Genomic DNA, 12,726 nt, shown 5'->3' on the forward strand with positions numbered 1-12,726 from the left:
GGGAACAAAGCATACTTATATCTTCAGGGGTTCTCTGTGAAGGGAAGCTACTCCTGGGAGTTAAAATTCTTCTCACAGTAACCTGTGCTTTGCCTTTATGCTGTGAGCTGCCTCATCCCAGCTTGATCCTGTTGTCTTTGGTTTGTGCCCAAGTCACCGAGAGCTGACCAGATAGGAGCCAAACTGGTGACCTGCATGTGAAAGGTGACATATTTTAGTGGTTGCGTGAGTCAGCTCTCTGCTCACCTGAGTGCAGACTAAAATACCTGTTTGGGAGTATGTAAAATTGATTGTTRTTCATCCCTGCTGTGAGCTGTGCCAGGTGAGCCAGCCAATGCGGTTTTATTTTATGCTGGAGGTAGCACAACCCTAACCTCAAGAGTCTGCAAATTAGGCCTGCCTGGGGGAGACCTGGGAGCCATGAGGGTTGTAGAGCGAGATGCCGGTCCCTATTCTGCACTTATGACAGGGGATTTGGATGATTTTACCCATTGGAAGCAAAAAAAAAAAAAAATTACGGTCAGTCTATATGTGGGTCAAAGCGATTCACAAGCTTGGTGAGTGTGCATGAGACAAATCCCATCTTTGCGTTGAAAGAGACTGTCAGGCTTACCATGGCATTACAGGCACCTTGCTGGCATATTGCACCCTGTGTCCTGGAGTCCCCAGGACGTCCTGGCCAAACTTGGCAATCAATCACTAGCCAATGTGATAAACGTTGTTTAAAGTAACTCCTCCGCATTTTTCCTCCTCTCCCTCTTGCAGCCCCGCGTTCAGCTTTCCGCACCCCATTAACCCAGTGACGTACCAGCAAATCCTGAACCAGCAGAGAGGCCTGAGCTCAGCCTTTGGCCACACTCCGCCTCTGATCCAGCCGTCTCCCACGTTCGCCCCGCGGCAGCACATGGCCGTCATCTCGGTGAACCCACCAGCAGCTCCGATCAGCAGCAACAGCAACTGYGTCTCGGACTCCAGTCAGGTACGGGCCAACTGTGCGTTCCTGCTGGGATTGTGCCCTGTGCGGGGCCCAGCTCTTCCCTGGGCATGGCCTGCATGGAAGCAGAGAGGGGCTCTCCATGGGGTGAGGGCTGCCCTTGTTGGTGGCTGAACTTTCTCTGGTTTTACCCATAGTTTATCTGTCTTTTCAGTCATGTTCTCTCTTCATGTGACATATTCTTCATCCTGACAAAACAATTTGGGGCTTGTAAAGACAAATGTTACTCACTTCTTGAACACACACATGAACGTATCTGTGCAAAAAACAAGGTCCTTGCTCCATCAAAGCACTTAACGTGATATGCAGGATCACCTCCGGCAGCAAATCTCCTTGAACACATGTTAAGTACTATTGAAATCAATGGGATTGAGCAGGGGCTGAAGTGCTTTGCTAGATAAGCACTCGAGCACTGTGCATCAAGCTTAGTCAGTTCATTCACCCACCCTTTCTTTTTTCCTGCTGATGTAAACCATATTGGTCATTTTAAAATACCTTATTCCTTTCCTCATTAGCAAATCATTGTGTCCTCTAAGCATTTCAAGTACTGTTCCTTATTCTCTTACAGTAATCACATTGTCAGATGACTTTCTCTCTTGTATTATCCTTGTTGACGGTTTTTGCTATTAAGTTTTGCAGAACAAGAGGTTGGGTTTGGAAAATTAGAAGTGCTACATTTATATGAAACCTCAGCTATATCCATGCAAATACTTGTGCATTCACACATATACATGCATGCACACACACTCTGAGGGTTAGTGAATATATCTAGTGTGTTTTTAATCACTTTCCCTCCCATTTGCATTCCTTGGAAGTTTAAATTGCAATTGCTTTTCTCCCAAAAGACTTRCTTCACCTCATTTCACATCCATTTCAAATTGTTGTTTTAGTTGTATTATACTGARCTTTCCAGACTGCTGTGTTGTTTTAGGGTTTCTCATGGCTGCTGCTCTGCAAACTCTGTTTGTTATTGAAGGCTATTTGATTGATTGGTTTTTGTTTTCTTCTCACAAACTGGCTACCAAAATAATGTGGCTGGCAGGAGTTTTGCCTCTGTTTAATTACTTGCATGACCAATCTTGATCAATTAACGAGAACACATTTAAAATGYTAATGTTCCAATTTTTAGACAGATACAATTGAATGTTTTTTCTCTTTAAGTCGTTCTCATTTTTTAAGAGCTTAGCAAAATATACATACCCTTTCCTGCAGCCAGCATGAAGGAGCCCTCACATGTAACCAGAACCCTCCTCTCCCCGCGATGCTCATTTTCTCAGCAAGTCATTTCAGCGCATGGAGAAACACAGTCGTGGCCTGGGTGGGGCTTGCACAATATTTTGATGAATTTGACAGGGACTGGGTAGCTCTGAAACAGAGGAGAAGCTGCGAGGCAAGCACAGTGCTGAGCACACCAAAGCTGCCCATGCCCTTTGTTCTTGCCTTTCTGGCCCACTCTCTGCCATGCACAAATGCAGGGCACATTTGTCTCCCAGACATGGGCTAGCTTTTGCCTCACACCCCGGACCAGCAGTGCACCATTGCCCTCGGCCACTCTGGATGCTCATTCTTGGCTCCTTTTTTGGGGAACTCCTAACTTCTCTCTTGGTTTTTCCTTCCTAGAGCAAGCAGAGCAGTGAGTCGGCCGTGAGCAGCACAGTCAATCCCGTGATTAACAAGCGCAGCAAAGTCAAGACTGAAGTTGAGGGCTTGCCACCAGTGTCCCCAACCACACAGGTAACCTTTTTGGAGCAAGTCATGCTGTGGACTTCAGGAACACGTTTTGCTGCACTTGGGAGCAAGGCATCCCATGTCTGCAGGGCAGGCAAGAGCTTCTGGGTCTGGGAAGCCCTGCCAAGGTGCAGGGCAGAGTTTCAGTGGATGAGGGCMGCACTCGGTGGGTGCTTGGGCCTTGCCTTGCTTTTGCTGTGCTTGGGAAGACAGAAAGAAAAAGGGAATATTTCAAGTGTGACAACTCTAAAAATGACATCCGAGCTTTCCTACTTTGCAAAGCAAGCAGTACTGGTGTCTCAGAGCAAACATAGATTACAGGGGAATCTTGTATGTAGGTAAAAAGCTTGTTAAAAAAAAAAAAAAAAAAAGAAGAGATTTCTTCATTCAACAAGGAATTGCTTCTAACAACATTCTTTACACTGGTGACACAACATTGACACCAAGAAAGGCCCAAAGGCCTTTGCTTTCTTTCTGGAGCTCTGTGATTGCAAACTGTTTAATAGCTGACAGTATCCATCTGACTGTCCTTTATCACAACTGTAAACTATCAGGAGTGCTCTGGGCACTTCATTTTCATGAAATATTAGGCCCTGTTATTGTCAAGCGAATGGAAGAGTTGATGACAAATTTCTCCTCCTGCCCTGGTTCAGGAGCAGGTCTCGGCATGATGCATGGGGACAGCAACATGTGCAGTCATCAGGGGGCTGGTAAAATTGATGAAGATAGCATATCAGGGGAAGATAAACATGCTGTAGTCAGCACGATTAGGGCAAAGAGGCATCTCTCTGGAGCTTTGAGTTTAGGAGTGCAGCTATGCAGTGCTGCAAACACACATGCCCTGAAAAGCCAATCTGGCCACAACCCAGGCTGGTATCGCCACATGTTCATTTCTTGTAGCAGCTGGAAAATAAAAAAATCTGGGAGCTGTCACCTGCTTTYTCTACTCTCCGCAGCACAGGAGCTGTGGGAGGAGCAGCTTGATGGCCCTTGTCCTCCTTGTCTCTGGGTTGGGAGAGGTGTGTGCCCAGGAGCAGGGAATGCTTCGGACATCAGGACACAGCAGGGATGCAGGGTGCAGCATCAGCCTGGGCCTCCTGCACAGCCCAGCCTCCGTATTTTATGTGAAATAAGGGCCAAAAGRGGGGAATAACTTGAAGTGGTGCAAGGAGATTTGATTAGACTAACGAGGTGAAATTAAGAAGAGGAAAATGTAAGCCGGTTGTCTCATAGTTCCTAATGTGGAGTAGTACCAAAAGGAGAACATAGGCTTCCCGTCTCACAGCGTTTCTGTAYTGACTGCAGGTGATTTTGGGAAGCACCTTGTAAGACACAGTCCGTTCTCGGGTGAGAGCACAGGGTGAAAGACTGAATGGAGCAGAGCAGTCTGCTGTTCACCTGAGTAGTGGCAACAATCAGTGCAGATTCAGATTAACCCAAACTAGCCAGAGATGAAACATTTTAATTCTCTTCTGCAAATAAAATGTTTCAATTCCTTTTTTTTTTTTTTTTTTTTTTTAGGTAGAAAAATGTTGGCAAAATTAATTTTGCAGTAGAAAACTGTAGTTTTCCCAGAGACCAGATTTTGTGTGGAGATAAACATTTCTTCAAAAGTAATATTCACAGCTGCACCATGTAGAAGCCTCAGGAAAGTTCTGCTTGAACTTTCTCAAGCTCCAATATGCTTCGAATCTCCAGAAATCCTCCCTTAAATTACTATRTTTTCCTGTCCCAGGAGCCAACTTACATTTTTTTTTTAATTAAGAGCTAATTAAAACAAATCTCTTTCTCTCCATATCCAAACTGTTGAATTGAGAAGTCACATSTGGCATGCCTATCATGAGCTGGTTAATGAAAATCATTGAACCTTCCTGCAGCACATCTTACTTTCCAAAGCATGTAATACCTTTAAGTCATTAGTTATTGCTGACTCTCCATAGGTGTTGGGAAGATGCTGGAGGGGAAGGAGATGGTGGCCAGATAGGTTGATCCGGGAGGGTCAGAGATGGTTTGAGTTGGGTCTGGTTCTGGCTAAATACTCATGGGGGCCACCTGGGGTGTCAGATCAAGAGAAAAATACCATCTGTGTTCAGTCACCTTGTGTGAAGCTGTCTCCAAGATGGGAAACTCTGTGCTGGCAGTGATGGCAACTGGGAGGAAAGGGAAGGTAGAGGGTCAAAGGCTGCAGGTTCTTGTCTTGCTGGATTCCCAGGTCAGTGTTGGCTGCTGGCTGCCTTGGGCGCTGCTGCCCTGTCTGTGCATAAGCAGCTGTGACCCAGGCCCAGCTAATTCCTGTCCTTCCTGCTGAATTGTTCTTGCTTGCCGTTCTGTTACGTGTTGCAGCACTGCCCAGGTGTCAGTGCTTGAATCCTCCAAGCTGCCAAGTCAGGTAAAAAACGTGTGCTGCCTTTAACACTAACCCAGAGAAGTTAAGGAGGGAGATAACAGGGTCCCCATGTAAAGCTCGTGTATGAAAATCTTTGTGGGCTCCAGACTGGAGCCAGAGCATCGAGCTCTGCTCTGCAGTGTGCTCATCAGGTGATCTTTCCCAAATGCACTGATCTCAGAGGGCCTTGAGGGCCCTTTGCTTTCTCCCTGTGGAGCACCCTGCACTTGCAAACCGCTGGGTAAGGCCTAGGCATGTTTTCTGGCCTATTAAAAGATGAAAAAGTAGCCCTCTCTTGCCCATGTCAGGTGAAGTTTGACCACTAAACTCTGGCACCTCTGGAGTTTCTTCATGCTTGTACTTCCCCATTCCCCCCAGCTCAGAGATTTTGCTCCAGCTTTGCCAGGCAGCCTTTTCCTGCTCTCCAGGCAGTGTCACCCAGAGTCCTTCCAGTGTGTGCCCGTGACCTGGCTGGAGCCAGGCGCCACTGCCACCGCAGCTTGGGGGTGTCTCGTGTCTTGTCATTAGCTCTGATGCGTCTCTTCCAAGCTCTGTAACTCATTAGTTCACTGTAATCAAGGATGTTATATTGCCACACTGAGTGCACTTTTGTGATCAGTTGATACCTGCCCTGTAATCTGAGTGACAGAGGAATTCAGATGAAACAAGCTCACCTTATACAATGTGCTGTTGTGTGTTGCAGGAGCATCTGACAGACCTGAAAGAAGATCTCGATAAGGATGAATGTAAACAGGAGCCTGAGGTTATTTATGAGACGAACTGTCACTGGGAAGGGTGCACAAAGGAATATGACACTCAAGAGCAGCTCGTCCATGTGAGTAATGGTCGGGAGGAAACCCCAGCGATAAATCTGGATTTCTGTGCACTTGTCCTCATTTTTTATCACTAGCTGCTGTGCAGCCAGCGCTCACTCTGGGAGCCACTAAAGGTGCAAATCAGAGATACGATGTGTAAACACTGCCAAAGCAGGTCGCTGTTCCCCAAGGAGTTTAGGCTCAGGAAGCCTCTCATAGATTATTTGATGTCATTCTCATCTCACCTGCTGAGGCTGCAGTTTTGGTCTCCCTTGTGCRTAACCCAGTAGAAGAGGACTCCTTGCAGGGGACCTAATTGGAAAATGGTACAGAGGCTGAGCTCTTTGCCCTTCTTTGACCATATTCACTGAGCTACCCCACATACCCACACAAGCTGTGGGCCAGGGGTGACCAGACAGTCCTCAGTTCTTGGCCAGACCACAAAAGCCTTTTACACTGCTCTGGCATGAGCTGTTCTGGCCGTATCACCTAGGGGCTGCCAACCTCCTRCCCCAGAGTCAGAAACTGGGCACTTCTAGAGCCTGGAGGCATGTGCCAGTGGCTCCCACAGGGCAGAGAATACAGAAAGTGGGTTGATTTAAAAAAAAAAAATGAAAAATAACTCTTCCATAATCATAGTGATGTCCCCAAACCAGCGTCAAGACTGCAGTTCTGATTAATTCCAAGAGCCTTCTGTGTGTTTTGATTCACCTGGGGATTTGTCATGTGGTTTCCTTTCGTTTCTGGGCRTGATGGACCGTGCAAACACGGAGCACATATCTGAGAGTTCAGACGTGGTCAGTGTGTGAGCCCATTCCCTCCCCAGCCCAGYCCCTTCCGAGACCTCAGCTTGCATCTGTGATACCCTGTTCGAAGCCAGCCCGGGGTCTCTGGGAAGTCACCAACCTCTGCAGTCCTCCCAGAGGATCCAGGATGCAGCAAACTGCCAGGCCGAGCAAGTTTTGTGACAGGAGTCAGTGTCTTGCTCTTTCTCTTTGGCCTTTGGCTGCCCTGCTGTAGCTTGGCCCAGAGCTCCCCAGAGCCCTCGCTGTGCAGTTCCCTGGTCCAGGGGCCCTTGGTGAAGGACACACACACAGAGCAATGAGGGGCTGGAGTCTGAATTAGGAAAGACCCTCTTTCTGAAACACTACAAAGCTCACGTCTGCTCCCACCCTATATGTATCTTCATTTTACTGTAGTTCATGTTTAGAGGCCACCAAGGAGGCATCTATCTCTGTTCTTCCAAGCTCTGCACCTGACACCTTAGCCCGAAGAGACGGTGCTCCGAGTGATCCGAGTTTGGGGCATTTGCTCTTAAATCTAAGACTGGCACTTGGCCAGCCTCTGCCAGAAGTCAGTGGTTCAATTTAACAAGTCCTGAGCATAGGGAGGCTTTGGGCCAAATTTTGAGGGCCAAATGCATGAGAGGAGTTTAAAAAGCGAAGGCTGCATGAGGTTCACAGGACGTTGCTTTATTGAAAGTAAACGCCAGCGGCCCCGGTGGAGGGGCTGGTGTCACGTTTGTCCAGCAGTATTTGTGTTGCTTTTTCCTCTCAGATGTAAGAAAATCCCCTTAACTCAGCACAAAGCGAAATGCAGGGCAGATCTATGCACCTCAGCACAATTTATTTCCAGAGAAAACCCAAAGAAAAATATTTGACAAAATGTCCAAGATTTTCCTAAATTTGGAAAGTTATAAAAATGGAGGCTCCTGAACTGTGATTACTAGCACYATGGGGTTGCGGATTCGGGATGCCCAAAATACACATCTAAATGAAATACAGATGTCATGGGCCGTCTTCTGAAAAGGTAACACCCCACCACGTGTGGAAAACCTCTTGTTTATGTGCACAGAGAAGTGCCTGGGCGTGCAGGGCCTGTTCCACACGCGCAGCGAGCAACGTGCCTGTGGGAGGAGAGTGTGTCTATGGGAGCAGCAGGAATGAGGACAAACCTTCCTCTGGGCCAAACTGGGATGAAGGGGCAAACCCGTGAGCATCGCCGCTGCCTTGTGCAGTCTTGGTTGTGAGTCAGATTCCCATGCAAACGGAACCAACAGACTCATCTTTCCAGTACGGTCTGGATGTGGTATCATGTGTCTGTAGGTCTCAAGAGGGGTTCCCCAGATTTCAGCCACCTGCGGCTAAGATCTGCCATCAGTGCAACGTCATGAAACCAGAGCTGTTGGCAGCTGAGCTCCAAAACCCACCTTAGCCCCGCTCTGAATGCTGCAACCACCTGCACTGCACCAGGCACGTGGCCTTGGCTCTTGGTGCTCAGCCGTGGTGTCCTGGGGCCTGGTGGAGCTCCCAGCATCGCTCCATAGCCCACCGGACCCCCAGCCAGCCCTGGGAGGTGGCCTGGCCCCGGGATCCCTCTCTCTTTACTCAGCAGTTCTCAGCTCAGTCCTGGGTGGGCAGCCCTCTCATGGACACAGAATCCTGGGGCTCGAGTCAGGCGCGACCACAAGGGCTGCTCGCTTTGTTTGAAGCAGTTCGTGTGTCCTCCTGCTGCACCACCACCCTGACGCAGGCTCGGTCCCAAGCCACAACATGTGTGCCTGGCCTTGACCGGCGGGGCGGTTGGGGAAGGCCAGGTCTGGAAAAAAAGAAAACCAGTGCAAAAACAAAACCCAAACCCAAAGTGGTTTATTTTAGGATTTCCTGTCGGTGCATGTCTGCTGGAAACCCCGGAGCAAGGACAGGCTTTATTTTTGGCAGCGAGACCCCATTCGGAGCGAGACAAGGCCACAGTGGGAGCAGCGCTGCCCGTGGGCTGCTCTCGGGCTCTGTTTATTTTCATCAGGCTTTCGTCTTCTCGGGGCTGCTAAAGAGACCCTTGTCTTCCTCACGGGGAGGCCGAAGGCACTGTTCTGGTGCTGACTTTTCAACACCCCTGCGGAGGGTTTTATGGGCTGCAGTAATTAGCAGTAAGCGAGGCCGCCGCGTTTTCCTTAGCACATACCTCGCAGATGCTGTCATTTCCTGCCAGCCGCCGGCGCTGGGCAGCAGGTGGATGCTGCTGGSCTGGCCTACGTGCTGCCTCTGAACCCGGCTTTTCTTCGGCAGCGCTCTGAGAAAGGGTCTCTGCTCTGTAAGCGAAACACGAGAGGGTCTTGACGGGGCAAAAGTGACTGTCGAGGATGCCAGTGTAATGTTACTTGGAGTCCTCCTCCCTCTCTCCCTCCACCAGCAGTTATGTCAAGCAGTCTTGCAAGACACCCAGGGGCTCTTCTCCCTCGTGCGTTTGTGTTGCTTTTGCTGGGTCTAGGGCAAATCTCTTTTTTTTCAAGAGATTTTGGGAAGCAGCTGCTCCTTCAGGACACACCACGGGCATGGCGCTGGCCATTGTGTCGCTGCCCACCAGGTCCCTAGTGTTACTTGTGCACCTGTGACACAGGTGCAGGGGCTGACCAGGAGCAGCAGGGAGGCAGCRGAGCGCCCGATGTGCTTTGCTGCCCTCAGCTCTTCCAGCAGTGACCTCCTTGTCCCTTCCCTCCGCGCAGCACATCAACAATGACCACATCCACGGCGAGAAGAAGGAGTTTGTGTGCCGCTGGCAGGACTGCACGCGGGAGCAGAAGCCGTTCAAGGCGCAGTACATGCTGGTGGTGCACATGAGAAGACACACCGGGGAGAAGCCGCACAAGTGCACGGTGAGCTGGGCAGCACACGCAGAGCATCCCCCTTGGCGGGAGGGACACGGGGCATCAGTGGCCTCACGTGGGCGTTGAGACACAGGCTTTGAGCAGGGCTCTCTCTGGGTGCCTGCCCTGCTTCTAGTGTTTTAGTTACTTGCAGGTAGTTGAGGTTGTGCCCTGGTGAGACTGGAAGTAATTGAAGAAGAGGGTGGTTAACGGGATAGTGAGTGAAACTCTTGAGGAAACTGTTGAGAAACTGAGTTCAGCTCTGCCACAAAGATCCAGAGTGACTCAGGACAAGTTACTTAAGGTAAAAAAGGGAAACACACAGAGCATTTAGCTGCCTGAACCCAAGTAAGAAACCCAGAAACCCCTCACTGTGAGGACCGCATAGCCTTGGTGGTAATCTTGATTCCTCATCACCCATTACTCCTGCGTAGGGCTGCAGGTTTGGGGCGGCCGTGATTCAGCAACGCTGAGTGTACCCGTATGGGACTGCAGGTTTCCCTCTGCCACGTTCCTGGCCTTGTGCACAAGCCTCTTTCCGGCCTGGGGAGCTTGGCCAGCACCTCCTGCCTTTCCTCTTCCCGTGTGTACTTCAGCCCTTTTTCCTCCCTGGGGTCCAGCCTTGTCTCTTGATATCCTCTGCCCCCACCCTTCTCCTCCTGCCAGTTCTCCATACTTCCTCCACCGTGAAAATTACGCTGTTCCCTCCCCAGARTCTTGGGAATGAGTCTTTCTTTATGCTTGGCAGATGTCTGAGCCCTCCTCCGGTATCTTCCTCCTCTTCTGCTCCATTAGTCACTTCCAGCCCAGCTCACTCCCCGTTTCAGCCCCAGCCCCTGCTTACAAATATTATGATAAGTATGATTTTTCTTGCTGCATGACTCCCTTATCAATCTTCCAGCCCTGTGTTCATTTAATTTAGAGCATAAGCTCCCTGGGGCACAGGGCCATATCCTTTGTTTTAATCTTCTAAAGCACCCTGCCCCGTTTTAGCATGTTACCAATCTTCCATAAGAGTCTGAAGGAGTATTGATTGTCGGTGTGCCACGGCGGGAGCAGCAAGGGGAACGCTGGCCCTGCCCTTGCAGCACTGGAGGTGCRGGCTGCGGGAATCAGAAGGCAGCACAAGCCCCCTGCTCAAGTGAAAAGCAGCAGGGAACGCATCCGTTTGAGTGCTGAGCTGGAAAACACACTGCTCAATCCTGCCTCTCTCAAGTGCTCTCTGTTGTGCTGGCCTGGAGCGATGACAAGGCTACGGAGTTTGCAGTCTGAAGTCGTCCTCTGCCTGCTGGAGAGCGGCAGGCGCTCCGTGTTGCAGCAGCTCTGCCCAAGCTGAATATAGCCCGGGTTGCTGATTGCAGCAGTGCAGATGGTGCCCTGCTTTGCCAGAGCATTCCTGGGTCAGGGCTGCCAATGATTTTTCAAAGTGCCATTTGTTTCAGACAAGAAGTTTTGCGGTTCACGTAAAGCTACAGATGCAGCCCGGGGTCCGGTCAAGGATTGTTTCGGCAGATGACAGMCAGAGCTGCCCCTGGCATCATCACATCCACGCGTAACACCGAGAGCAGCCGCTTTGAACACGCGCAGGCTGCTCTGCTGAGAAGCCCTTGTTTGAAAAGGGGGCCTCAGTACTTCTGCTCTTGCTGACTGCATTTTTGTGTCAGTCTCCAGCACAACCAAAACGGACAAATGAGTGGCCTCGTGCTGAGTTCCCTTTGTTTTCCAGCAAGTGGAATGATGTATTTTAGTAACCATAAGCAACTCAAGTTATAAAAGACTGTGTGCACAGGCCAAGAGAAGAAGGGGATCTATTGTGCTACCTCAAAGTTGCAGCATGCTTTATGGGCCAAATGTGCTAATGCAAGTTGATTGAGGAAGAGGAGCCTAATTCATTGTACCCCACTGCACCTAGAGAAGGATTAGGCTGTTGAAGAATGTTCCCACTGTCCTTGAAGAGATCAGGGTGTTTCAAGAGGGCAGGACAAGTTTWCACTACACCATCCCTGTACCAGACTTTAAAGACAACCTTGAGCAACCCCTGCTCCTCCAGTTGGCCAACACAGCAGTTACGTGGGTTGTGTGATTAGCCTGTGCTCAGGTCCCCAGAGGAGAAATGTGTGAGAACTTAGGAAAGATTTATGTGTGCAGATGCTGACTTGTGGCATTGCAACTTCTTTAAAGGCAACAGGCCTTTCTTTGCGTAGGCAGCAGAGCCGTATAGTGAAGGCTCCACTGTTACCTCCTGCAGAAGTGGATTTAATAGATTTAATAAAGGAGGGATGGTTGGTCGGGTGGGTTTGCCTTGCTCCTTGCCAGTGCCAGCGGGAGCAGGGCTGCCTCCTGTGCCCGTGGAGTGCGAGGACACAGAAACAGCCCCTGTCCCGTCCAGCCACCTCTGCTCCAAGCGGCCAGACCCCACTGCCATGCGTGACCCAGCAGCTGCCCACAGTGGAGTCTCGTGCTGGTCTGTGGCCTGACCTGCCTTGCTGTGACACAGGATTTTTCCTTGGCCAAGATGCAAACACAGCGATGGAAAGTCCCGCCACAGTGGGACTGCAACTGCAGATATTTCAGTGCTTTCAGTAACGTACAAGACCTTGCAGCTCACATAACTGCTGAACTGTTGAAACGTAAGGTGCAGAGTGAGTGCAGCCTTAAGCCAGAATTTGAAAAGGAGCCTTGCTTTATGCTTTCGTTTTTTTAGAACTTCTTTCAGTATTTGTAAGTTCCCACTTAGTGAAAGAGCTTTTAAGGCAGTCTCCTTGTTTTGAGTGACTGGTGAAATCCTTCCATGCTACAGACAGGGCAGGTGCCGAGAGAAACCTCCACGCCAGCCAGAAGCTGAGGGTGGTAGGACTTACATCACCCCGAGTCTGACCATGTCTCCCGAGCTGCTCCTTCTCGTTGTGTGGGCAGCTGGTTTCCTTCCAGTGGGAAGGCTGCTGGTCTCTTGTGTCATCCAAAAATCCATCTGTCTTCAAGATTGAGAGTCTTGTTTTTAAAGCTGGTCATGTTAGGCAGCCTGACCACAGCATCCTCCAAGAGTAGACCCAAGTTGTAATTTGGGAAACTTCAAAAGCTTCCTACATTTCTGCTTGTGTTTCAGAAAATGGTCAGGTCTTTCCAGCTCTGAAGCTGGCGAAGTTGCAAGGCTGGT

General features: G+C 49.8%; 1 protein-coding gene across 1 annotated transcript in view; it reads left to right on the plus strand.

Moving 5' to 3' along the window:
• GLI2 (GLI family zinc finger 2) overlaps positions 1-12,726 on the plus strand; it is a 164,515-nt gene that overhangs the window by 139,660 nt on the left and 12,129 nt on the right. The window contains exons 7-10 of the mRNA XM_026036138.1: positions 766-979; positions 2,615-2,728; positions 5,812-5,943; positions 9,429-9,578. Coding sequence (XP_025891923.1) covers positions 766-979; positions 2,615-2,728; positions 5,812-5,943; positions 9,429-9,578 — 610 coding nt within the window. The remainder of the gene's footprint in view (positions 1-765; positions 980-2,614; positions 2,729-5,811; positions 5,944-9,428; positions 9,579-12,726) is intronic.

Source organism: Nothoprocta perdicaria, unplaced genomic scaffold (genome assembly GCF_003342845.1).
Source record: "Nothoprocta perdicaria isolate Ctin4 unplaced genomic scaffold, notPer1 scaffold_0, whole genome shotgun sequence".
Taxonomy (NCBI): Eukaryota; Metazoa; Chordata; class Aves; order Tinamiformes; family Tinamidae; genus Nothoprocta; species Nothoprocta perdicaria.